Source organism: Anarhichas minor, unplaced genomic scaffold (assembly GCF_050575085.1).
Source record: "Anarhichas minor isolate MPS153535 unplaced genomic scaffold, ASM5057508v1 ptg000010l, whole genome shotgun sequence".
Taxonomy (NCBI): domain Eukaryota; kingdom Metazoa; phylum Chordata; class Actinopteri; order Perciformes; family Anarhichadidae; genus Anarhichas; species Anarhichas minor.
In genome coordinates, this window is record NW_027466456.1 from 12163954 (window position 1) to 12191597 (window position 27644).

Below are 27644 nucleotides of genomic sequence, written 5' to 3' on the forward strand. Positions count from 1 at the left end.
ATTCCTCAGATAATGAACAGTGGCGGTCAGTGGTGCTTTAGAGGAGCAGAGATTTTATATATGACGTTCAGTTTACTCCTCACGAGGAGTATCACGGTATCCTCTGTGACCACGACGGTGTCCCATGATGCCATCAGGATTATCTCAGTTTTGGTTTACATATCGTAACAGAAAGCAATCGTTAAAATCTGGAGGTGTGGAGTTTAACTTAAGAGGGCATCTAGGGGGGCATTTGGCAAATGTTAGCATGCTAACACACTAAACTGAAGTCTTGACCATGGTAAAATTCTTCTAACTAACTTATAAACAACATGTTAACGTTGTTATGAACATGGTGACATTAGCATGCAGCTCAAAGCCCCACTTTGACTCATGTAAGTACAGCCTCAGTAACTTTGTGGAAATGCAGTAAATAATACATGAATAATGAGGTGCAAAATGCTACATTTTGCCACAAAAGAATCCTATTTAAAGTGGTGCACGTGAGACATATAACTTCATCAATTATTTCTGGAGCAATAAATTCTTTCTCTCTGGTTGATAAACCATCAAAGTAATTGTATGTGCTACCTTAAGATTTAATAAATCAGCCCCTTTTTAAAAACGTGTATTGTTTTCCATCCTTTCTGCAGAGGTTTTCAGCTAACTGATATTTATTTGGCAGACTGACACATTTAGTTCAACTGTTATTTTAAGAAAATATAACCCAAAGCTCTCTCATCCCCAGAGAGGGACAGCGCCGTGTACTGGCTATCCTCCCTATTAGAGCCTTGCGGCCTCACACAAGAGTTCCCATGTCTTTTGGACTCCAAGGAGATGTTAATATATCACTAGTAAATCTGCAGCCTGACCTTTGACTCTGAGAAGTTTCGGCTGTGAGTCGAGCCAAGCAGCGGGGTCAGAGCAGAGACAGGCTCCCAGCAGGTGAGGTGGATCAAACAGTTTCTCTCTTGTTTATAGAAAACAAGAATACACACTGCATAAATCTGGAGATCTTCTTTCTTTGCACTTTGACCGTTTCAAATATCTGACATTCTTTGATTTTCATCAACGCGGCTGTCTTTTTCTCAAGCCGCCGTACCGAGGAGGCACGCTCTTTTATTGCAAGCAAGTGTGACAGTCACATTGTTCTCGCTGCATCCTGAAACGCACCCAGCCTTGAATTTCCAACCAGACCTCGTCATGATGGCGACGGAGCAAACGGCTGTGAGTTCTCATGCACCGGGCCAAACTTCTGCCAGGACCTGGCTCTCCTCCAGCACAAGAGGTACAAGTGCTCGGCTGCTGCTGCTTGTTGGGATTGGTTCTTAAACACAAATTAAGCTCAGAGTTTTGCCTTTTGACAGAAGCTGTAACCGGTGATCTGAAAAGAACTGCTGAATGCACAGTTTATTTTCTCCTGACACGGTTGGGCAGGCTATTATACTTTGATTCATTCAACTCTAGTAGTTACAACAAAACACATGACGAGGTTTAAAATCTATCCAGATAAAACTTAGGAACATCAAAGTGTACAACATCACTAAAGACACATTGCGACAATTAAAAGGAAACACTATCAGTGTCCTCGGAGAGAAAACAAAGCACATTTTCACCACTGGAGTCATTAGCAGGAATTTGATCACTGAACTGTTTGTGCAGTCGTGCTTATTTGCCCCAAACAGCCAATGTATGAACTCTACAGATGTTAGTAAGCTATAAAAACGTTTCAATTTGAGCGACATAATCCACATCTTTGCCTCATTACGTGCTTTCTAATTCTCATCTAATCTCGTTTTTTTCCATTCAATTAGCTTTTCTTCTGTCTGATAACTCACAGTAACTTAAAGTCAGGATATCTCTGCATCTGCGTCTTTGTTTTTGACCCTTCTTTTTAAAAATGTGTCTCTTATGAGTCCCTCAACTTTATGGAAGTGTAATGCAAAATCACAAAAGTTAACCTTCAATTAATATAAATAATCACCTTCTAATGTGGAGTGATTTTAATAACAGAGGATTCACTCTTGTATTATTGTATCAGTTTGGTGAACCAACTTTGTGAGAAGAAATTACCCACAAACATGGCAATTGGAGATGAAGCGGTACACTGTAGAACTGACAAAACAGCCTACATTACAGTATGTCCCCTGGTCTGATCTGTGTCTTTGTTAATATCTGATGGGAAACAGGAGCGGTTTTTTTATTTTAGGTCAAACTTGTTTTGTTCTTCTTCCTTGTTCCTCCTGCATGCACCAATGGAGGGTGTCCAGCTGTTCCAGCTGTTTGAGAAACTGTTGATGTAATTAGTTGAGTTACAAAGTGGTGTCTTACTGGAAATCCATGTTTATATTTTTTCAGGTATTTTTATTTGCAAACATTTGCTGGTTTGTCAAGAAAGTGGTTTCCTCTCTTCTCCGTGAGCCTCAGAAATGTAAATCTTACTCAATCTGCTTTACACACTTCTCAGACATGTTAACGTTTAGCCACAATAATGGTTTTATGAGAATATGATCACTTTGGGTGCGACTATATCCTAATTCTGTCCCTATAAAAGCAGCAGTAAACCTGCAGGAGTCATACTTAATTTCCGGAGTGAGGATTATAAAACCTAATAAAGCTTCTGAAATCTGATCCTGTATTCTTTCACTGGTTGTTTTTTGAGTTTAGTTGGTGCATCGGTACGTAAGTTGTGTTTATTTATAGTGTACAATATCTAATTGTTATCAATATGTTTAAGTCTAAAAATAAATGTTAAAATCTAACTATCAAATAAAAAAATGTATAAAAATAGATGGATAATTGTATGTTATCCTTCATCTGTCATCTCAACTGCATCATATGTTTTTGCCGATTTTTCAGTCAGTCGTCTCCAGAGCTCCTCCATATAACAAGATTTGTTATTGTCATCTGTCACAGGAGGAAAAGCACCAAAAATGTAACATTGTCAGCAGAATATTTACAACTCGCATCAGAAACTTCACACCCAACACTGCAGTAACAAGTGGGCATTGTATAATGTGTTGATGTTGCACTAAAAATATGAATTAACTGTCTTTAAAGTCACTATTTTTTGTTAATTTTAGAGTTTATTTGGCTTTTGACAGTCACATGCTCAGGTCAATGACTGACTTTTTATTGTACTGGGAAATGTGCTGATCATTAAACTAAACCCTGACTAAAAGCCTGTAAACTCTTTCACAACGTGAGTGAAGCTGTTGAAGAGCTGACCTTTGTTTCGACAACGCATGCCGACATTTCTACAATCAATAAATTAGTGTTTTCATTCCAGCAAATGAGATGAAACATTGAACAAGCACCAGACGCTCGCTCAGCAATTTGCCTACACACACATTGAGAACATAATAACACTAACATACTTGTACTGATTATCCATTTACAAACACACACACACAAATATGTACACACAAAAACACGTGTGCTACATTTTGTACAAACACAGAGGGATAGTGCAAACATAATGAAAACACAAATACACATGTATTTGACGCAAAAACACAATTAAAACACAACTAAGTAGCGCAAATAAACACAGACATTTCATTTCCACCTCCTGACACAGATTTATCCGCATAGTTTGACCCTCTATCTCAACTCTTCATGTTTCCCAGGAGCACCCAGAACACCCAGTGACGCCTCCCGTTTCAATGGAGACGGGGTTCGCTACAAAGCCAAGCTGATCGGCGTGGACCCGGTGCCGTACGCCCAGGGTGAGAAGATGTGCTGGGACTCTATGATGAAGCTAAAGGTATATAGTCGGTCCATCCTCCAAAGCCAAATCAAACTCACCTTCTATCACCTCTTAGTCAAATCTGGTTAGTCTGTGAGACGATGTGTGATCACAATTCCGCCTGAGGGGGAAATTTGTGTACAAAAGTGCACAGCAACCTATCTGATATAGTTGTTGAGATATTTCACTAATACCCAAAACTGTCAAACTCATGGTGGCGCAAGAAGAAAAGTGAATGGATCACCAAAGTCAGTAGGGTTCATCCTCTGGGGACCATCAATGCCTGTACAACATTTTATCTTAATCCATCCAGTATTATCATTTTTGGCTTTTTGCCTGTATTTGATACAATAAATGTCCCGGGAGTCGATTGGTGGACGTTGTGGTCAGTGGCATGGATAATGGTTGGTACTTGGGTTAACAAAACAAGTATTTTGTATTTTATATTTGAAATCATTTTGATCACTTTGTTGAAACCCGTTTTCACTTTAACATGAAAGACCTTTTAGTGTCATTCTCATTAAAAACGTCTCAGTGACTGGGTTCCTCGGATTGAAAAGGAGTTGTGGGGAAATGCCTGCAGTGCAGAAGTGGGATTCCCATATATCCGACATCCTGCCCTGACATGTCAATGACTTCAAGCCCTCCAATCTCACGGACAGCTTTTAAAAAAACAGACCACAGGGGCAGAACACTTCTGAGGAAGAACTGGAGGCGAATCAGTGTTAAAAAAACAAACAGATATTCATAGTCGGATGTTTTTGCGCCCCCCAGTGATCATGTCAAAAAAGACACTGACCACAAAACGTTTAACACCTTAAAAGCTATAATCAAACAATCAATATTCGGCGAGAGCGAACAGTCAAAAACTACAAATAGTGGCTTTAATATCATCTGTATAAACATTTATTTCACTTTTGAATAAGTCTGCTCTGACCTACCACACTTTAAACTCAGCTCTTCTGACTTTGCTCCTATTTCAAACCGCTCAAACTTTTTCTTAATACCCCGTCTGTGTTAGGGCTTTGACGCAGCAGCAAGGAGACAGGGGAAACACAAGCAGAGAGTCTGGTTGAAAGTTTCCTCAAGTGGACTGAAAATGGTGGATGAAAGGACCGGGGTGAGTCACACTCCACATGTCGATTTCCACATTTTGTTGTCCTGTAGAAACTCCGGTTGATGGATAATCTTGTGCACAACTACAACAACCATCGTGGTTTTCCAATGGAAAAAACTAAATGCTTAACTCGTGCCCGATAACATTTGCATTCTTTTCTATTTTTCCAGTTCAATTACCAGGTTTCCTCCAGATGGTAAAACTGAATATTTATACAGCTGACACGATCAGTGGCATACAATTGTTTATCAATACTTTGCTCTCTAGTTTCCTCGACAAAAGGGGGAGTCTAATGAGTCTAGTTTAGTCCACCAAAGATAGATTATAAAGGATCCCACCTCAGTTAGAAGTCAAGATCTCTATTTTCTGCGAAACCTTTGAGAAGGGGTCGTTAATGAGGAACAAGTGTTTCCCATGTGAAGTGAAACAAGAAACGCCAACAGAAAAATTGCACACAACAGCTAGAGAAGCAGAAACCGTTTGAGATCAGAAACCAGACAAAACAACTTAAATCTGGCTGCATTTTATGGTTATGATCATCTAAATTTCCCTTTTTTTCTTGCAGTAAAACCTCAAATTCTCAATCTTTTTCTCAGGCTGTACTTCATGACCATGACAGGAGCAGGATCAGCTCTTTGACGACAGATGAGTCTGACCCCAGAGCTCTGGCCTACGTTTACCAGCACCAAGACACCTGCAGCCTCTTCTACATCAAGACAGCCAACCTGGTGCCGACACACAGTACTACATGTTGTGTGCCGCCCTGCAGTGAATGTGTTTGAGGTGCAGTGTGACGTTTTTTTCTGTGTCCATCAGGCAGAACCGGTCCTAGCTGACATTGAGGAGGTTTGTCAGATTGTGGACCAGGAGACGCCACAAGAACCTGCAGAGGCACCGACGCAAGTCAGAGTAAACCGCTATAAGTGGGGGGTTTCTTTGGTACATGGGTTGTGTTTTTTTCCGTCAACACTGCGTTCAATTTTGTTTGCATGTTTTTTCCAGACCAATTCCTTACTGCTACTAAATGACAGTTCAGTCCCTCCAGCTGAGGTAAATGACAGAATGAAACAGCTCAGTTTTATTCCGAAAGGTTGAACAACCCCTAAATATTTTGCTGAGGTTTATCGCTGAACATCTCTTTTTGTGTTGGAACAAAGCTTTTCAATGTAGCTTCATTTGCAGGGACCGGCTTCTGAGGATGTCTTCAGTCCCCGGACAAATTCTTCTTCAGGACAATCAAACCAGGTACAATAAACAAAAAACACAATATCACACAATGTGACTGTGATGCACCAGAACCACGAGAATCTTTGAGAATTTAACAAACAAACTATTGCAGTCAGAACAACAGAAACATTAAACAAATTCAATTTCAGAATATAAATGTTTTCAAGTCTAAATACTGAACAGCTGAGAGGTTTATGGCAGTTAAAGGGAGCTAGTTAGCCAGCTGCTCACCTTCTAAGATCATAAACGTGAATAAATGAGTTGATGTAGCATCTCTATTTTAGTCAGATTTTTATTTTATTCATATTATATATAATATGTTTATGTATAGTCAGCTATGATGTGGCTCTTAACAATGAGGGTCCTCAGCTAAAAGAGCACATTTAACCATATACTACTGTTAAATACTGTTGATAAATACAGACTGTGGTGTTTGTGTGTCCACAGGCCTCTTTTAGTAATGACCTGATGGAAGTCTTCTCCATCCAGAGGGAGGAGCCGCTGATGCCCGACCAGAGCTCCTGCACCAGCCAGCCAGGTAAGTTTCAACATGAGTCCAGGTTTTCTTCAAGAACTGCAAGTCACATACGAAGCGTAATTGATATAAAAATGTAATTTTACGGGTGAAGTATTCCTTTAACCATCTATGACCTGAAACATTTCATGTGCAGCGCCAGTTGGGGGCAGCACAGAGCCTGGCTGAAGGGGAAGGAGAAGGAATGCCTAATTCAGGGCATAATAATCCATTTCCTTCTTATTTAGTCCCCCCCCCCAAGTTTCTTCCATAATTTGCTTAATTTAAAAAAATGTAGCCTATTTACTATAGTTTTTTCTTTACATAGTCCCAGCAGTACTTTAACAGGCAAACAAAGCACATCACACACAACATTGGTTAAGTGCGTTTTTTTGTAACTATTGTGGCCAAACATTATAGAATTGGAAGAGGCTTTTCTCATCCTTTCTGTGTTTTTTTTGCAGTAAATTGTGAGAAACTGGACTCAGGTTGATGAGTGTATTTCCTATTTTCCTTCTATTTTCTGTTTAAATAGTATAAATACGTAGAGAGGAGGGAAGTTACTTCAAGCCAAACATTTACTTTAGTTTCATTACATTTTAGATATAACTGGTTTGAGACTTTTGCTTGTTTTGTTTATAGTAGGGCTGCAATTAACTATTCATTTAATTATTGATTCATCAGATTATTTTCTAGATCAATCATTTCTTCTATAAAATATAAGAACATGTTAACAAATGCCCATCCCAGTTCCTCAAAGTCCAAAGTGATGCTCAAATCCAAAAACGAGATATTCAGTTTAATATATTATTCAGAGAAAAGCAGGAAATCTAAAACTTTTCAGAAGCTGAAACAGCATTTTCTTTTTGGAATGAAAAATTAATTTTCAAAATAGTGACAGATCATGAATTGTTGCAGCACTAGTTTGTAGTTTTGATTGGATTGCGATTAACAGGAGTGGACACACGAAGGCACAGAACATGTTGTGGTACAGTCCTTTTTCAGACGAGAGGGAGGATTCAGACAGAGACCTAGCTCAGAGTTTATCAGTTTGATATCCTATCATGCAAATAGATAACATCATAAGCATCAGGCTGTTCTGCAATAAAACTACAGGACCATCAGACAAACACTGACCACTTCCTTCCTGCAAATCTCATTGGTGACTCAGTGTCACACACATCACACTGTGGTGTTAAATCTAATGATTTAATTTCCCCACAATCTGCCTGCTGACGTGTTTAATATCTACTCTGGTGAGGAATGACATCACTCCCATAGTACAGCTGATAAAGAGTCACATTTTAATATGATATACAGTCAATCAGAGGAATATGAAGTGTTTGCTGTTTTATTATCTTCATCTCCTCCTCGCTACAGTAGTGGAACAAGTTTAAAATCCCCATGTCTGGAGTTAAAACAACAATTCTTTTGTTTTGTATTGAAACGTGTCTCCAGGATGAGTGTGCGAGTAGTCGGCAGTGTGATGTTCATATGTTTGTGGTTAGGCACTGTTATGTACGCCTTCAACATTAGAGGCCCAGGTTCACATCCTGTCTCTTTGTGGTGGTCCTTTATTATTACTTATGACAGTGACCTTTCCATTGCTTTAACCACGTTAGTAAGTATATTCGTTCATACAGCACCTCTCACGAGCAGAACGTCATAAATTGCTTCACAAAAGAAAAAAAAGCCAACCGATACAAAAAATAAATTCTGACATAATCAAAGTGGTTTTATACCTAAATGAACCACACAAATCAAAAACTTTGCTACAAAGAAATCATCAATACAAACTGAGTTTACGGTTACAACTAATGTTTTTTTTTTATTATCTGTACATTGTTTTTATAATGAAGGTGTTATCAGTGTGTAGCAGTTAAGAAGATCTATACATCAGAAATGGAATATAATAAGTATGTTTTCTTTGTTGTATAATCACCTGAAAATAAAAAATGAGCCATTATGTCTACAGCGGGTCGTCTTAGATGGCCATCATGTTTCTACGGGGGGTTATGTGCTGCAACTAATCGTTTCTGCACATCAATAGTTTAAAAAGGCCAAAACAATATTTCGTTTCTTAATTTATGTTCTTCTTGTCTCTCAGAGTCTCCGCAGCCAACGCTCTCGGCCTCTCAGATCCTCTCCATGTTCCCTACACAGCCAACAGGGGGCTCTCCGTACTCCTCTCCCCCATATTCTCCCCCATATTCTCCCACCACCATGCCCTGGGGCCAGCAGGGGTTTCTGGGGAATCAGTGGGCAGCTCCAGCTGCAGCGCCCTGGCCCACAATTCAAAGCGGTATGGCAGCATGGGCACCAGCAGGCATCGCAGCGCCCCCGGCAGGGGGCCAGATGATGATAGGAGGAGGCACATCTGCTTCACCCACAGCTGTTAACGGGTACCCCAGCCCTCTAAACTCCCTCTATTCCCCCGCTGGAGCAACTGGACCACTGCAGTCAGTATCTCCCCACTTGGACCATAATCTGCTCTTGTGATGAACTGGTTAGAACGGGGAAAAAGTGTTATTGAATTGAAAATTGTTGTCTTTTGTGTTGTTATTCAAGAAAATTGTAAGATTTAAATAATCAAACATGTCGGTCACAGTTACAGTATGAAGTTTACTGTCTGTTTACTGGAAAATACGAAAAGCTCATAATCAATCATCAATTATTAATTGATAGTATTCGATATTAATCATGTTTCATTTTACCAGCTCATATATGTTCTGTTTTATGAGTTTATCTGGTACTCTAAATTCATTTTCATTTCTTTATTTGGTTTCTACTTTTTACTTTGCTTTTTCTTTATGAAATTACAATTTGCTGTTTTAAAAAAAACATGTCTTCAGGTTTGCTCATAATGCAGAATAAAATGCAGGACGTACAAAGAAGCAAACTAAAATGACGTAATTCTGTTTTACCTCTTTCTCTAAACCTTTCTCTTTTTTGAAATAGAAGAGGGAAATGTCTGAACACTGAAAGACAAATGAAGACAGACAACATTACTTCACAGTGCCGTCACATGTTACTGTACATTTACGCAAAATGAAAAATCTGACCCTTTAAAAATAAATTAAACAAATTGGCTGATGGCATGTTAATGTTTCTCTACTGTTGATGTTGTGGCGCTGTCACTCACCCTGTTGCCAACGCTGACATACAGAGCATTTCCTCATTTGCAGTGAGCTTAGTGACACAGGTCTGTACAGCAGCATCAGCCTGGATACTGAATCACTGCTGGACATGGGACACTTTTTCCAGCTTTAAACCATCACTAAAGACAAACTATGGTAAGGAATTGTTATTTACTGTTATATTTAGAAGGTTATGTTGTTGTTTTTATTATATTCGTCAATGGAGTGATTCCTAACTCCTCCACAGCACCTTTCACACCGTTTCTGGTCATTTCCTCCTAACATTTCCTCCTAAACATCAAGGAGTCTATGAATAACCTGACTGCTGTAGAAAGACCATCAACAGATTGTTTCGCCGGGGTTCAACCTCAGTTTCCTTCTGTTATATAAGTAAATACTCATTGAATCACCTTTAAAACTTTTAACCGGGTTTAAAATCCTGCAAATTCATGATCTAAACAACTGGCTACAGTTGTTCTCGACAGTAATTACATCATTTTCACATTGGGAGGGGAAGTTGGATTTTGCTGATGAAAGAAAGCTTTATTGCACACAGCTATCAGTGGTTAATGATTCACTGTGTGCTCAGTGCTGCTTTACTTCTCTATCTTTCTCTCTTATTCTTAAACTACACCAGTTAAATACAGAAAAGGTTGATATTGTCTTTAAGTTGTAAAGGACCCTGAGCTTCCTCCAGGTTTTTCTCCAAATCAAGGTTTTAAGATCATCACAACGCCACTGAAACCAGACTAATTATTGTACACTCGGCAGTTCTTAAACATGCCAACAATAAAATAAATCAATTATTTCTGTAACAGAGACTGTGCGGAACCTAATATGTGAGAAAATCTAGTACTAGCTGAATATATTTAATCAAACTTTATCTGTGTAGCACCTTTCGTACAGGTTGGTGCAATTCAAAATGCTTTATGACTGACAAGCTGATAATATCACAAATCTTAACATGTAGTCTTAACAGAGATCAACAGAAGACATCAAAAGAGTCCATCGATATTTCAGTAAATATACAAAACTACAATATGAGTTATTAAGTCATATCTCATTTGACCTGACTTTGTCTTTAATTTGTCACTTGGTTGATAATAAAATGTTTTTTCTCAGCGTTATCACTTTTTTTTCTGCAGCACACCTGCACAGCTACAATCTGTGGCGACACCGTTTCAAAAACATCTGCGATAATGTGTCAGTGCCAACTCACACACACACACACACACACACACACACAGAGAGAGACACACACACACACACACACACACACACACACACACACACACACACACACACTGCACCTCTGCAGATGCTCGCTGACTGAAGGTGAACCCGTCTGCGTGTCGTGTGTGTGTTTTGTGGTGTAGAGAGAAAAGTTTTTGTCTGTTTCCTTTGCTCCTCGTATCAAGAGAGACGACTGCCAGCAGAGCTTGCAGCTTATTTGTGCAGCAGTGACAGAGCAGGATGCTGAGGTACAGAGGTGTGTGGTTGTGAGCACTTCCTGCTCCTCTTTGCACCCCCTGTTTGGTTTTGTTACAGCTTTAGGTGTTCAGGCAATAGATGGTGTAATTCCTTCACTCCTGTTTTCATTTTGTCAACATAAAGGAGAATGAGACATATTAATTCATAACAAACTTTCTTCTCATTTCCATAATGTTTCCCTCTTTGTTCATTATATTTTTTAAATCAGACAACCGTTGCTCTATTTAAACAAACTTCTGACTTCGCCTATAGAAGTTAAACTCAACCAATGATATTATTTCTGCCTGCTGACGACTGATGCTCTGTTTTAAACTGCTCCGAGCACTTTATTCAAATTCCCTTTTTTTGGGGGGTAATTTGTGTCGGTGAGAATGACAACATTCAAACCCTAAATGACATCACAGAGATGTCTAAAAATGAGAACTTCCATTCTTACAAGATGACAGAGTTGTGTCAGACTTTCTGTCTGTTTTAAATTTCATCTACGCTAAACATGTTTTCAAAAGTGAATAAATACACACTCCTTGGCCCCTTTATTAGGTACACCTTCAGTAATTGTTGACACGGTCAGAGAGCTCTACTATGGTTATTACTGAGGTCATAGTTTGTGGTGAGTTTGTAAATGTATGTGACAAGAAAAACCTCTCAATATTATAAAGTCCGGTTCAACCCCACTGCAAACTACAACCTCAATAATAAGCACAAAGTTACATTAATATTTCTCTGAAGCTGTCGACCATAACAGAGCATTAGTATCTTTGTAAAGGTATAGTTCACAGCTCAGCTGTCTTATTAGTATGCATTTGATTTGACTAAAGTTGTCACTGAGCGTAAAAACTCCTCTCACAAATACAGACAGCAGAGTTCAACTTAGCAGCAGTGCTGTGCAGTTCAGTGTGAGGAACCATACAGGAAGTGACATCTGATAAGAAAAAAGAGTCTGACAATAGTTTCTGATCACTAGCAGAGAGCAGAGGGTTCATGATGCAAAGACAAAGGTAATGACACTAAGATAGGTTGTAAGTATGTTAGTAACGTTTACTTCTGTATTGCCTTTCAAAACCAGGTGCTTCACAGGTGCACAGAAAATACTCTATCATATCATTTAAAAATAATTTCTGGGGAGTGGTCTGAACAAAAATAAAAACAAACACAAAATAAAAACATAAAATCATTCCAGTAATAACTAGATATCCAAACGCCCATCTATAAAGATGCTCACGTGAGAGTCATGTGACCGATTTTTTGAGCTTACATTTTTGCATGATATTGTCAATGTGATACTAATGTGTGACCAAAATATAAAGGAAGTAACAAAGAGAACCTCTTCGTTCTCTTAGGCTTAACTACACTTTAAAAATCTGTCTCAGAGAAGCATTGTTATTAAAAAAATAAGGTCAGCGTCACTCTTTAAGTGTCACTATGAAATGTGTTTCAGTTTAATGTATTCAGTCAACTGCAGTTTTCAGTACAGCAATCATTGACATCATGTTACAAATTAATTTGTCCAACTGCACTGAGGTAAACTGTAAATTTGGACAGAGAGAGTTGTAGTATCGGACCGTTACGCGGTGTTGGCTCACCCTTTACTTCTATTGCTTCCATCTAAAGTCTTGATAAAAGAAAACATTCAGCCATCTGTTTAACAGAAACATACTTTTTATGTATCATAAGAGATCCTTAATATGATCACAATCTCTAACAGTATTTGTTGTTACTTCTTGCAGCCGTTAATATCTTTCTGTTCAGACTACACTGTTTAAAGTTGTGTCTGCTACAAAGAGTTGGAAACTTCTCAGCTTCGTGAAGATCAAAACAACCAGGAAACTGTGTTGGTGTGTTCTCACCTTGTAAAGAGAGCGTTTGATGGGCGATGTGTGTGTGCGTGTATTTGTGAGAGTTGGGAGGGAGGGGGGGGGGGGGGGGCATGCCTTGCTGCATGCTGTGCTGCTAACTTCCTGCTTTAGAAACAGACCAACTGCAGTTGAGTTTGTGCTCCTGTGTTGTTGTCAGGAGGAGAGCATTGATGTGAAGTCTCTGAGGGCCAGGTTCAACAACAAGGCCAGCACCTCGGACACCAGCAGCCGAGACAGCGGCTCCCCAAAATCTCCACGACCTGGGTTTGGGAGACTGATACTGCCCCTGACGGAGAACGATCTGGCTCATCACAGACTGACTCCTACGGTTCCTCCTCCTCCGACGGCTAGTCCCGGCCTGGTCAGGTTCCCGAGAGCAGAACCGATGGCAGCCTCCATCCCCTCCAGACCTGCTTCCTTCCCTCGAGCGCCTCCCAATCCTGGAATCAGAGCACCCATCCAGCCAGCAGACCCCGGCAAGGTCAAGCTGAAGGGGGAGTTGCTACAGAACATGATGCTGATGCACCAGAGGCCTCCAGGCACCAAAACAGCCCTGGCTCCAGCTCAGTCCCCTTCACTAGCTCCCACCTCCACACCTCTGCCGCTCCGACAGCAGACCCGACAGAGGAGTGCAGGGGACGTGACCCCGCTGAGGAGGCCACTACCCCCTGAAGGACGCAGGCCTTCGAAGCACAAACGGCCTCCCAATGTCAACCTGGAGCCCTTTCTGAGGCTTAACCGAGGACCTGCCCTTCCTGCTCCAAGAAAGAGTGACGGTGAGTCTCTCGCGCTTGTTCGCTCACAGATTTGTAATTATGGACTCAACTCATAAATGAAAGACGATCTGACATTTCTGGTGTGCACTGGAATGTCTATGCATATATCTTTTCTATATCTTTGAAGACAAATATTGATATATCTATATATAGATATACAGATTTTTGATGGAAATTTAAGAGCATTAAATTGAATGTGAATCTGGATTTTAGCCTTTTTTTTCACCGTCCTTTCAAATGTGTACATGTGACTGTTGATTGATGGTTGTCTGTCTCATTTAGCCGTGTATTTCTTTGCACATTTGGTTTGTTTGTTTCTCCCAAGCAGGTTCCTCGGACTCAGCAGGCAGAAAGATGTCCTTACCTGCAGTCATCAGTCCTCCAAAACCGCCACAAAGATGCAACAAACCCAAAGGGCTGCCGCACCAAGTTGCTTCCATGTGAGTATTTAACTAGTTCACAAGATGCTGTGTTTTAATTTAATGTCATTTTCCCCATCTTTAAGTACATAATCAGACACAATAAAATCTCTGAGAATGACACAATACAATCCTATTCTTATTTTCATAAGCACTTTAGGGAAAATTAGTCATCTCAGGGACTCAAATTTTGAGTTTGAGCATTTTTATAAAATGAGGAATATCTGAGCACATTTTTCTAAACCTTTGCAGCGTGCAGATGTCAAGCGGTCCAAGATAAATGCCACATAACCAATTGCTTAATAATGAACAGGTTTCTTGATTGCAGGGACATTGAGGATAACCAGGACTTCTATGATGACATTGCAAGCTTTGAGAAGAACGGTAACAATTGCAGACTGTTTATTGGTGCATGGCTCATTTTCTTGTTGAAGCTATTGTTCCTCCTTTTGAGGAATTAAGGAAAGAGTTTTGACTTATAATAACTTGTATTGGTATTAAGAAAATGTGACACTGTTTCAAATGGAAGACAATCCTTTCATGTTTTTGTCTTGTGTGACTTTGCAGAATCCTGGAGCGACAGTTCACAATGTATAAAAGCGGTAAGCACAGAAAACCGAAACTGAACATTTAACTTACTGTAAAGTGAGAATCCCTCCCATTTTAAGATTTCAATTTCCCCTAAAACAAGAGAATACAATCAGAATGAAGTTTAAATTCCAATTTAAACTTCATTTGTATTGCTGGAATATTCCTTTATATCGGTGAAAGAAATGACGATTAAGTTAAATTTATTGTCAGTGTTGCAGACACTGATATTCTTACTGTTTATGAATGTGTCTTTGTTCTTTAAAGTTGCAAATAAAGCCTTTTCTGTTGCAGGATGATGATGACGTGTATGAGTTTATTGATGAGTAAGTATAAACCCTCTGCCTTTACCATTAAACCATTGTGTCTGTTAAGCGCTGCACTGGCTAAAAGTAGACTGTGGCTGCAGCTGCTGACATGAAGCAGGAAAGTGTTTCTTTTGACTGCTTCTGTTATTTTTGCACCTACCGAAACAGCTACTATTGCAACAACCACTACTGCAAGCACCATTACCTAAAAGGCTTTCGCAATTAGGGTTTTTTGCATTAGAGGCAACTTCAAACTATCCTAAATAACATAAATGTCTGCTTTAGATATGAAGTCACAAAGGAACAGCATTTAATGTAGGGTAGGGTATTTGTTTCTGTGATTTAACATGTTTACTGTAGAAGGAAACTTTTTTTTACAAATGTTTGTGAGATACTGCAGTTGGTAAACAGCTTACTGAGAAGTGCTCAGGGCTGAATCATGTTTTGTTTTTGTTGTTTTGTTTATTTGATATAAACATCCCAGTAACTGTACATTTTGGCACATAGACTAGATGCACTGTGTTTAGTGTTTGTAGCAAAATACAAATGTACAGCACCTGTCCACAGGACGATTGTTATCATTTATGTAACATGTAACACTAATGTTTAGTCATTTAAAGTATTAACCCCAAACATTCACATTTTACCAGAGAGTCAAAGTAATGGGACTACTATGCAAAAATCAAAATATTTAGTATTATTAAGACGTTAGTGATCAACTTCAAGCACAGCCATGTACAGTCTCACAGAGCCACCAGCATTGAGATTCTTGTAGAGGCTCGTTATTAATGTAGTAAGAGTATGCTGTGATGTGAAGAACTGTCTAGAAATGTGACATGTCATTACTCATCATTTGAATTGTTCTATTGTAGGGATCAGTTGGATCTAAATCAGTTAAATGCTGAGAAGCAAAACAAGAAAGAAGAAAAGAGTCAACAGGTGCAGGAGAAAAGAAATCTGACGGAACGTCAGAAAAATGAATTGAGGAAGAACTTTCAGGTACTTTCAACCTTTGTCTTGCATGAAACACTCCAAATCCAACTTCAGTAGATCAAACAGACTTTTTTTAATTTTTTGACATGGATACAATTTTAATAGAATGCACCACCTGTGGGTCAAGCCAAATATTTTTTTGACATTTACATAACATATATTATGTAAATTAATATGTCTGGAAACTAATTAATCCAGCATTAACATATCAAGCATTGAGGTTATTCAAATATATACTTCACCCACATACAAATCTCATTTGTTTCTGTTGACTGTCAATCTCTTACAGCTTTTTTTTTTATGTCCATCTGTAGTTGCAAGGGGAGGTGGAGGTTCTTCATACAGCCAGAGTCCGGCATGACTGGCATGGAGGAGGAAAACTGGAGCTCAGCGTACAACAAGGAGAAAGCGTGGAGATCCTCCGAGTTAAGAACAACCCAGGAGGCAAATGGTTGGCTCGCTCGCTGAACGGAAACTGTGAGTTTCACTTGAAAATTCTATCAAGGATGTATAGAAAACCTTATAGTCTGAACCACTCATTAGTGCCATAATATTATCTATCTATAACAATTTGGCATATCGATATTTTATCTGAATTTTTTTGAAATATGCCTTGGCCCTGTAGTACCGTCTGCAATTATTTTGCTTTAGGAAGCAAGGTGTGCATGTACTCTTCTATTGATGAGGACGAATTTGAGTTTAGATCTTTAGTTTGAAGACATTTTGTCTGGGTGTTTTTGCCTCTGTGGTCATGCCGTGTCTCTAACGTTATTATGTGCATAAACATTTTAACATATATCATGTTATGCAGATGATACACAACTATCTGTAAAACCAAAAAATCCTGGTGGCCTTGTCTCTTACAACCTCTCAGTCTCTTTCGTATTGCATACTTGCTCTAGTGTTTGATTAACCTTTCTAGTAATCGATATTTAATATGCAAGCAATGATAGAGGGCAAGATGTCCAAATATCAGAAAATAATGGGCATGTTAAAAACAATGAAAGGTGTCATAAACCAAAGCAGAGTAACATTCCCTCTCCTGAGAAAGTGAGACTGTGAAAAGTATTTCGACGTTTTAAGTTTTTTGTTGGTTTGAAGTCCCTTCGACAAATGTTTATGTTGATTGTTTCACAAGTAAATTACATTCTTCTGATGCTGTGTTACCTTGCAGATGGATACATCAGTAACACATGTGTGGATGTTGACTATGAAGCAGTGAAACGCAAATTGCTCCAGTCCAAAAAAATAGACACACCACAGTTGCCTCCACCACCTCCAGACCCCCCACTGTTCGATATCAGCGACAGGTATACAGTAGATCATGTTAATCCTATTTAACTTTTTTCTTGTTATATTTTGAGAAAAATGTTTTAATATTCTATAGCCAACTTTTCCCAAAGGTTTAAAGTCTTTTTTTTAAAGTCAAAGGTTTAAATGTTTTTCCTAGCAGTGCGTAATCCACCTAATGGTTTTTTGGCAATGTTTTCTCAGTTTCACCCACGTCTGTTCCAACTAACATGTAATGTTTCCTCTAATCTGCAGCATGCTTCAGGATGACGGTAAGTGACAACACACCACACATAAACATTATTGGCTGATGAAGATTAATGCCAATTCTAGTTTAATTTAACTTAATCATTGCTCAACAGAAACAATATGTATTAAGTCCAGCTTGTTTGTTTTGATTCATTGTTTTCTTTTGATAAAACATTATATATTTAATAGGGATTCACAATAGAGATTCATGAGTATACGCCACTAGCCATTGGTAAAACATCTTTAAAAGTCTTTTCCTATTCAATTACTGTTCACAATTAACAGCTTCAACTGCAGTTGAAGGAGTTTTACACAATAACACTCCGTACAGTTTGCTAAAGCTCAATAGAATATTTGACAATTTTAAGAGTGAGATAAATTACCAACTTGATCCCTTGAATATTTCCATGAAATAAGATGCTTAGCTTGCTAACTTTATCTTACTCTTTTCTCTGTGTCAATAACTTGCTAATAACAAATAATGTTAACTAAGATAAGTATTTATTTACGAGAAGAAAAAAACATTTTAGTTTTTAGTTTCAATGTACCTTTTGTTTTGTCCTCAGATGACTATGATGACGTTCAACCAATAACTGAGGATTTCCCCCCACCACCGCCTGACATCAGGTATCTGTTCACTGAGAGCGAACAGGAAATGAGAGCCTGAGATAGTGACAGCTCAGTGCAGGTCCAGTATCTGTGTAATGTAAAGCTTTATTCATGTGGATCTGAAAAGTGATGAGACTGCATGAGGTAATGTTCAATACAGAAAGAAACCAAGAATAATCTACCTCTAATTAAATGTAATAATCTGCGGGAGGCAATTCATGAGCAAATGTGTCGTTGGTAAATGTATTTATATGCTTCTTGATTGACTGCTAAATCATCATAATCTTTTTTCAGCATCAATCCCAAAGTGGAGAAGGAGTTAAGGAAAAGATTTAAGGTAAAAGGTTTTCACACTTTCACACCAGAAATGTGTTTTTCTTTGGTAGATAAAACAAAGTGTCATCAGCATAGCAATAAAAGGAAATAGTTGTCTTGTTTAATATTTGTTCCTGAATCCAATTCCTGAGTCCATAAGATGACAAGTACAGTAAGAAAAGAACAGGGCCTGCAGTGGTTCCTTGAGGAACTCTACATGCAACCGATAATGATGAGAAGCACAATGTCCACATGATGAATAACATTAATATGTTACATAGAACCCATTAAGACAAAAAAAATGGATCTCTGGAACTGATGTTTCACAGTATGAAGGGCCTCTCAGGGTGCTGCACACCATGATGGTGGATCCTAATTGTGTCATAAAGAAGCCAGGAGGCAAGGATCTGCGCGTGACTCAAGGAGAAGTTGTGGACATCATCCAGGTCACCAACAGCAAGAAAGCTCTGTGCTGCAACCGGTTTGGAAAATGTACGTAAACACTTCACATCATGATCTTCGTGTCGTGGTTAGAACTTTTGCTGCAGAGTTCTGGATTAATTGTAATCTATGTATGATGATGGCGTCAGGAGATCAAGTTTATTACAATTAAACCCATGAATGTGTGTAACCCAAACCTAACCACAGGAATTCATCCAATAGTTGTTGAGATGTTTTAATTAAAAGAAAAAAAATTGTCAACCTCATGGTGGCACAAGATGAAAAGTCATGGCATCACCAAAGTCAACAGAGCACATTGTCTGGGGACAATGGATTTCAGACCAGAGTTTTGTGCCGGTCCATGTGGTGGATATTGAGATATTTCACTGCACAAGGGAACACTTTGACCTGCTGGTGGTGCTAGAGGAAACGTCACGGGTTCACCAATTCAGTAACAGCTGTATTTTAATTCAATGCAACTGTTTTACACATAGTCTGTTGTTCTCACCTCTCACAGATGGTTATGTGTCCAGATCTCTTCTTCTTACAATGTAAGTGAATCTTTATCAGTTTAATATGTGGCCCTGCCACCATTAGCATTACTTTAACTTAGTCTCTATATGAGTACATAATGACCTTCAACCTGAGGACCTATTTCTACTTTCTTTGAGTGTTTAGTAGAGATGTTTCTCGTTGCAGTTTAAGTGTAAATATGTTTTACATGCACATCTTTCCTTTTCATCTACAATTGATATAAATGCATTTTGTTATCATTCACGATTGCAGTAAACAAAGTTATAAACTCAATTTGATGTCATGGTAACGAGTTTTAGGTCTAGAAACGTCAATAGAAATAATTGTTTTGCAGACTGTTTAACATCAGTCTTCCTTTGCAGGGAAGGAGACATTTACGACGATGTTGACTATCCAGGCGGTGAGTTATCTGTGGATCTTCATGTTCTGTAATGAATGCCACGCAAACAGTGTCACTGTAATTTTCAAATGTAATCTGAGATATTCACTTTTGAAAACCGATGTTTGTTCAACTTTTTTCTTTTTCTTTTTTCTTTCAGATGTCTACGACAATGACTCTCAACACACTGCTTATTGATACATGCCAAACTAATCACACACAGTAAGACAGAGAGAGATACAGACACACAAAGAAACAAACTATATAAACATTTAAAACCTAAACTGAAAGCTATACAAACTATATAATTATCCATCTGGATACACATGTTTGCTTGACTCCACCAGTAGCATTTATTCAAACAGGATTCAAAGACTGCCGGCTTCCTATTGCAACTGAGGTGGAACAGAAACAAGCTGTCTGGCACACAAACAAACTAGCTAATAATAAAACTATATAAAACTGGGGGACAAAAACAGAAAATATAGTGAAGAGAGAGAGACTCACACACATAAGCCCTTTGCTGAGAATAACAAACTTGTCACGGTTGCATTGTTTATCAAACTGCTTGTATAAAAAATGAATACACTATAACTGCAGCTTTGTGTATTGCTTGACATCTGAGATAATTTAAAATAAATGTTACTGGTAATCGTGTTCCTTTTTTATTTGACTCTTTTCTGTCTTTTTGGAGAGTGTAATGTTGAACCTATTCGTAGATGATGGAGCCGAATGGAAATGAGGCAGAACAGCAATACGTGGGCGACAAATACATTCAGAATATCATAGAGACAGATTGAAATCATTTCATTAAGACTATCAATTTACATAATAATATGATTTTATTTTTTAAAATGTGAAAGAAAACTGACAACAGCTATGCAGCAAGCTAAACACAATTCCAGTAAAGGTTGATGTATCGATAATGGTGTGACACGATATCAACCGCACTCATAAAACATGTACGTACACCGATAACGAGAGATTCTATATGATGAGAGCAGGTGTAACTTACCTGTTACAATCCAGGCTGCAGGTTGCTCTGAGGTAAGATGGCCGACAGAAGTCCGGTGTCACTTCCGCTTCTGAACGATTCCATTTCCCGAAATGTATACGTAAACCAATCTCATAATTAATTAACTAATTAACTAATTGAATATTGCTTGTTTCACAGAGAGCCATATTCAAACCATATTCATATGTTTTAACTAATTCAATTACATTTTTTTCAAAATTAACAGATTCATGCTGATTTTATGTAATTTAAATAAATATATTCTAAAAATACGAGTATTTAAATAAAATGAAATAGACGAAAACTACTTAATAATAAACTATGCCATGATTCATTTTTCTAAGTGTATATTTTGTTGCCAATTACAGGTTTTTACTTACAGTATTTTTACACAGTAGTAATTATTCTTCAATACTTTATGTGGTGAAAAAACACTTAAGGAAAGAAACCCAAGTATATAAAGGTATTTCACAACCTGGAGAAAACGATTTTTAACTGGTTCGTAAAGTAAAACTTAAAGGTCACTGCACTATCGTTATGTCTCATAATCTAGACTATCATCAGCATAATATTCTAATACTTTTACTGCACTTTCTGACGGCCATATTGTTGAAGCAGAAATGATGCCGCACAAACTGAGGAGGGCGGCAGTGCGCCGTCGCACGAAGAAAACAAAAAAAGAAGACGAAGAAGAAGAAGTTCTATTGAATCGTTGATCGTCTACTTCAGTCTGTTTGAGGTACTTCCTGTTTCAAAGTCCAGCTGCTAACAGACCAGATACACAGATACGAGTGGAGATGTTCTGCAACAGTTTCACATCAGTGTTTATTTATTGTACTGCGTCGTGAGTGTTTGAGCAGCAGAGAGACAGACAGACAGACATGCAGCCGTCTGTGGAGTCTCTGGTCCGACTGCTGGAGTCATACAGAGGAAGAGATAAAGTAGTAAGTACTCGTGTAGTTTTATATTTAAATAATCTACTGTTAATATGGGATAGTTTATTAGTTTTTACTAGCTTTGATTTTACAGTCCATCTATTCCAGCTGAGAGTGTAGCCCACACACGTTTAACACGAAAACAGCAGCCAGCAAGCCATTGATAAACAATACAGGTATTGGTACTCAGGCTAGTACTAGTACTCACATCTTAAGTAAAAGTAGTAATACCAGAGTGTAAAAATACTCTGTTACAAGTAAAAGTCATGCATTCAAAATGTTACTTAAATAAAAGTACAAAAGTATTGAGTACCAAAAGTTAAACTACTTATTATTCAGAATAATATATATTATTCTAGATTAAAATGATTCATCACTTTAATGTTGCAGCTGGTAAAGGTGGAGATAGTTTACTGTTTGGTATCTTAACCTCTAAAATATATAATCATTTAGCCAATTTGTTGATTTAAATGTTGTATTGTTAATTTTACAAGTAAAAAGTACAATAATTGCTTCCAAAATGTGGTGGAGTAGAAGTACAAAGTAGCATAAAATGAAAAATACGCAAGTAAACTACAAGTACCCCAAAACTGTACTTAAATACAGTACTTGAGTAAATGAATTACAATCCACCACTCTGTATTAGTTACACCTCATAAACCCTTAAGACAGGATGGCCGAGAGTACTGAAATATAAATACTAACTACTAGTACAGAAATATATTTATTTCAGTTTTCTTTTTAATTGGTGTATCATTTATCTCTGTGACATTAAGATAAGATAATAAACCTTTATTGTCCCAGAGGGGAAATTACATTGTCACAGCAGCACAAGGACACAAATAAGTACAGATAAATAGAGGAAGTAAAAAATTAATAACAAGAGGGATATAACATTCAAATTAAAATGGAAGTAAAAATAGAAACTAGTAATTAAAAAGCACTGAAAGACAAAATCACCAGGCAAAAGTGACAGAAGTGTGATTAATAGCAGCAAGTATAGTAAACAGCAGACTAATATATCATATGATAAAGTAATGGTACTTTGTCAGTATTAATAAACAGCTACAATAGAACTATAATATTTTATAGTATGAGATATAAGTTAAAATGTAGTAATATGGTATAAGATATAGTAGTTGTATAGTACAGCAATATGACATAGCATACTAATTTAGTACAATATAATGAATAATACGTCTAGTATAATTATAACAAACTATAGAAATGAGAACTGAGGAAATGTTGAAATACTGCATTAATACTAAACCGACATTCAGGAGTTTATCAATAATCATTTACTTTGATAATCAATCATCATGTTGCGCATTTTTCAAGCAAACATGCCAAACACTCTCTGGTTTCAGCTTTTTAAGTAACCTCGGGCTCTGGGAATTGTATCGGGAAATAGTGACGATGTTTCAATATTTTCTGATGTTTCGTTGACCTGAGAATATGATCAGCAGATTAATCAATAATGAACTAGTCACTGGCTTGTGAAAAAAATAGTTGTTAATGAATGCATTTTGGTCTGAAGCTGGACAACTCAAACTGTTTGTTTTTTAGTGATTTATTGCTGATCTATAAAGTATTGGTAAATGATTTATTTACATAAATAAACTATTAGCACAACAAACAAACCATTCATTAAGGGTGGCTCATCAGACTTTTGGCATTTTTTCAACTTTTCAAAGCCTAAAAATAGGTTAAAGTTATTTCACAAAATATTAAAACGATCAGCTTTCACTTCATCCCTGAAAGTAAAGTATTTTTCCTGCCTCCTGAAAGTACTTTGAGTTCTACCCGGTGTTCTCCCGCCTCGGTTTATCTTTTCAGATCCGGACGTTCTGTTATGGCTCACAGCTGGTCGGAGGAGTTCTTTCCCAGAAGGCACAAACCGACGTTTCATCCCACCGGCTCGGGAAACGTCTGCTGCTGTTTTCTGCTCAGCTCAGCCACTGCAGGACGGTGCTGAGGCTGTTTGATGATCTGTCCATGCTGGCTTACTCCCACAGCTATGGAATCGGAGGCGGGGTCAGCCACACAACAACTCTCTGCTCTGTTCTTCTTAATTCATTCAGTCAGGGAGGGAAGGAAGGATGGATTCGCTCCTGTTCCACTAGATTTATTTAATGATGAATAAAAGGGTTCTCTGTCCATATTCTGAGCAAAGTGGGCCTCTGCTATTGTAGCCTATTTGAACACTTCTTCATTTTAACAAAGATGAAAGACTGATTATGTTTTTCTTGTATTCAACAGCTACAGATTAATTCAAACTAACAAAAGGAAAGCTCTTTAATCTTTGTTTAAAATAGCAAAGTGCTCAAATTTTCCTCGCCAGTCGGCAGCAGATATTAACTTATGAAGGAAAAATGTAAATCAATATAATAATAATAATAAACAAATCATTCTCTGTGAAAACAGTTCTGACTTTGAAAACGGAAAATCTACACAGTTTTACCCGGCGAAATGCAGCATTAATGCAAACATGGCATCGTGTCTTTCAAAGGAGGAGGACGCAGGCGTGCGCTTGGTATCGGTGCTGACCAACGTGGCCGACCAGCTGTACTACCCCTGTGAGCACATCGCGTGGGCTGCTGACGCTGAGCTCATCAAAGTGAGGTCTGATAAGTGGTGGCTGCTCAGCACGGTGCTGTGGGGAACCTCGCTGCTGCTGGGAATACTCAGGTCTGAGTTCACCTGTCCACAGACACCTAATCAAATCTGACTGGAAACATTTAATTATATGTTAATTATATTAATTAATTACATTCTTATTAATTATATTATAACTTATATAATGGCAAAATTCTTATTTTTATTTTCAGTCAATCCCACAAACACCGTCCTGCTGCTGTGAATACTCACTAGAACATGGATTAATTCATTGTTGAACTTATTCCCCCAGAAATATACTAATTACTCCTATTGGAGTAACGTTTGTCAAACGCTACAGTGACCAGCTGTTTTAGGAAATTACTAAGCATTTTTTTAAAACTGAAACTATTTTTTTTTGTGACCTGATGCTAAAAATCTTCAGTATGAACCAATCGGCTCGATGCTGAGAGCCACTGTGAGAACAAGTAAGTCAGGAACACCGAAAGACGGACCGAGACATTGTTGGTTTTCATGAAAAATATACAAATAAATATCGGAAGATGAAGAATAATGTCTTATCCTTCAAGTAAATTAGAAAATGTGTTTTTGCTTCACAAATCCAAAGTGCATTTATTTTTCTAATCAAATCCTCAGAATAATGTGTAAGATTGAGCAGTACTTCTTCTCTTGCTTTACTTGCTGAATTTGGAGCAAATAGCCATTAAACACTCTCAGTCTTGTCAGAGTTGTCATGTGAATCGTTTGCTCTTTAGATCGCTCCGAGTTTTGCTGCTACTGAAGAAGAAGCTGAAGAGATATGAGATGGATGGAGGTGGCAACAGGTGTTGTAGCTACAGTTTTCTGTCTTGTTCTCACAGTGTCTGACATATTTCTGTAATGGAAAAGAAAATGTCCTGATGAACCAGTGTTTTTTTTTTCTTCTTCTGCAGCCGCTCTCAGCTCCGCAGACAGATGCGAAGGGAGTCACTCTCCATCCTCAGCAGCATGGCCGACCTCGGTAATGCCATTCATTGGATGCCGCCCGGCTTCCTGTGGGCTGGACGATTCCCCAACTGGCTGGTGGGGCTGATGGGCACCATCTCGTCACTGATTGGTTTGATCCAGATGAACGCCGGAGACAGTGACGGGACAGACGGTCCATAGTCTTTACCTCTCATGAGGAATAGATCAGGTGCTTTGACTGAATGACTGATATGTACTTGTGGAAAATGCTGAGTGAAAGGATGAGCAGCAAATATTTAATGTGATCAGACTGTACAGATATATGAACATGTGAAATCATCTGGACCTATAACTGTGAATAGTCAAAGTAGACTTGTAGCCAATCTTACAAGTGCTTCATCGAATGTGACTGAACACCTTTTGAAAATGTGGCAAAGAAACTTAAATTCCATTAAAAAGAAATACATTTTGAATTGATATTGTCATTATATGCAGATAAAAGTACATACACTATATAACTACAATATAGATGTTTCAGAAAACAGTATTCAGATCCTACATGACATGCGTACAGTTTTCAAGTCTTAATTACATAGCTAAATGGATGCAGCTCCTTGGGGTGAATCGACTTTGTATTGTTGCCTTATGTCGATACACACTCTAACTTCATTTTCAATCTTGCACTTTTTCATATGCAGCGATTCATACATGTAAACAGTGAATACATCATTACACATTTTTTTGTGCTTTTTACAAGTGGGCTACTGGAATCACTCAATTAAAACTTTGATTTCTGTCACAAAATGTTTAAAGACCAGCTTAAAGGATGTAAGGTCCCCAAGCTACACTACAGAAACTGATTTCACTAAGTTTCACTAAGTCCCTCAGGTGTTGAGCTCAGCTGATTTGAAGAATCAGTAGAAAACAGCCCTTAGTAAACACTGGTGACGTTTTATATAGAAACTTGAGTCTGTATTAATGGTCAAATTGGACAGAAGCTGCTTGAAATGTAAATTGAATTACATGTTAAGTAACTTTAGATAATGGAAACTATTGAACTTTTTTAAATAAATTGATTTGACTGTTTTCTGTTGGCTGTTTGCTCGATGTTTGATTAAGCAGGTCTGAAAGCGTCCACATGACGTGTGCAACTGTTGCCTTCAAGTGCTGACGGACGGATCGAGATTGACATAAAGTGGCGCAAATAATCAGCCTCATGTCACACAGCTACACCAAACAACGCTAAAAGTTTATATTTTCCATTAAATACGAGGTTTGTTTGTAACTTAGGAGTTAGTAGACTGTAGAGAAAGATGAGGAAGAAACAGTCCACTGATGAAAAAGGGGAAGTTGCAACAGCACGTGAACGCAGCACAGCTACAGAGTCGATGAATATATATATAAAAGTGTCGACTCGACATCAATGACAGGAAAACGGTTTTGTTCTGTGATTTTACTCTCACGTGAGATACAAGTGATCATGTGAGATTGCTGCAGTTTTTATTATGACGAATAAAATAAAGCCAAAATTTTGGAAAATACTCATTTCCCAAACCACCTCAGTAACTCATGTGTCGTGGCACCCAGAGGAGTCTGTGTGCACAAAGAACCCGTGAGACACCAAGGAGAGGTGAGCGATGCTCTTTTCGCTTCTTAAACCAACACCGACATGATATAGTGTGTCAACGAGCTCCTCTTTAGGGTGCTGCGGGTCGTAATTAGCTCACTTAATGTTAACTAGTTAGCATTGAGCTACTTTAACTGCTAACTTTAGCCACTTGGAATTACCAAGCCGCATTGTTATACACGCAATTTATTTTAGGGTGCAGTAATGGCAACTGTATTAAACACACTTTGATAGATAAGAGGGGTGTGAAGGGACGTGTTCTCTGGGGGTCTATTTGATGGTGACACATTATGCACGATACCGATACCGATATGATATCGGATATCAGTCAGATTCTGACTCAAATAGATCAGATACCATTATTTTAATAAATAACAATTCAGTATATGCATATATATGTATTTGTTTGTTTGAATTGTGTTTTACAAAGTTAGTTAAGTCATGTTTTTAAGTCTGATCCCAGTATCCTCCTCATAATACAGATTATTATTTAAACACAGGTATCGGATCGGTACTCGGTATCGGCTGAGGCCCAG

At 38.2% G+C, this 27644-nt stretch overlaps 3 protein-coding genes across 3 annotated transcripts; all 3 read left to right on the top strand.

The window, feature by feature from the left end:
• The first annotated feature begins 1185 nt into the window (after positions 1–1185).
• Positions 1186–9232, top strand: LOC142946449 (uncharacterized). The gene is made up of 8 exons (XM_076087730.1): positions 1186–1267; positions 3609–3745; positions 4749–4847; positions 5441–5572; positions 5661–5894; positions 6027–6089; positions 6519–6609; positions 8693–9232. The coding sequence occupies exons 1-8, from the start codon at positions 1186–1188 to the stop codon at positions 9082–9084; spliced, it is 1230 nt and encodes a 409-aa protein (XP_075943845.1). The 3' UTR covers positions 9085–9232.
• A 628-nt stretch (positions 9233–9860) lies between these two features.
• On the top strand, positions 9861–20627 carry LOC142947002 (uncharacterized). Its single transcript, XM_076088644.1, has 16 exons — positions 9861–9878; positions 13227–13845; positions 14174–14285; positions 14593–14648; positions 14832–14866; positions 15147–15178; positions 16033–16159; positions 16468–16630; positions 17328–17463; positions 17699–17715; positions 18259–18319; positions 18596–18638; positions 18946–19108; positions 19575–19608; positions 19954–19991; positions 20131–20627. The coding sequence occupies exons 1-16, from the start codon at positions 9876–9878 to the stop codon at positions 20166–20168; spliced, it is 1677 nt and encodes a 558-aa protein (XP_075944759.1). The 5' UTR covers positions 9861–9875; the 3' UTR covers positions 20169–20627.
• Positions 20628–21727: 1100 nt separating this feature from the next.
• On the top strand, positions 21728–25954 carry pex11g (peroxisomal biogenesis factor 11 gamma). Its single transcript, XM_076088185.1, has 5 exons — positions 21728–21929; positions 23757–23954; positions 24430–24608; positions 25292–25360; positions 25469–25954. Exons 1-5 carry the CDS (start codon positions 21867–21869, stop codon positions 25680–25682), a joined length of 723 nt encoding a protein of 240 aa, XP_075944300.1. The 5' UTR covers positions 21728–21866; the 3' UTR covers positions 25683–25954.
• The last annotated feature ends 1690 nt before the right edge of the window (positions 25955–27644 follow it).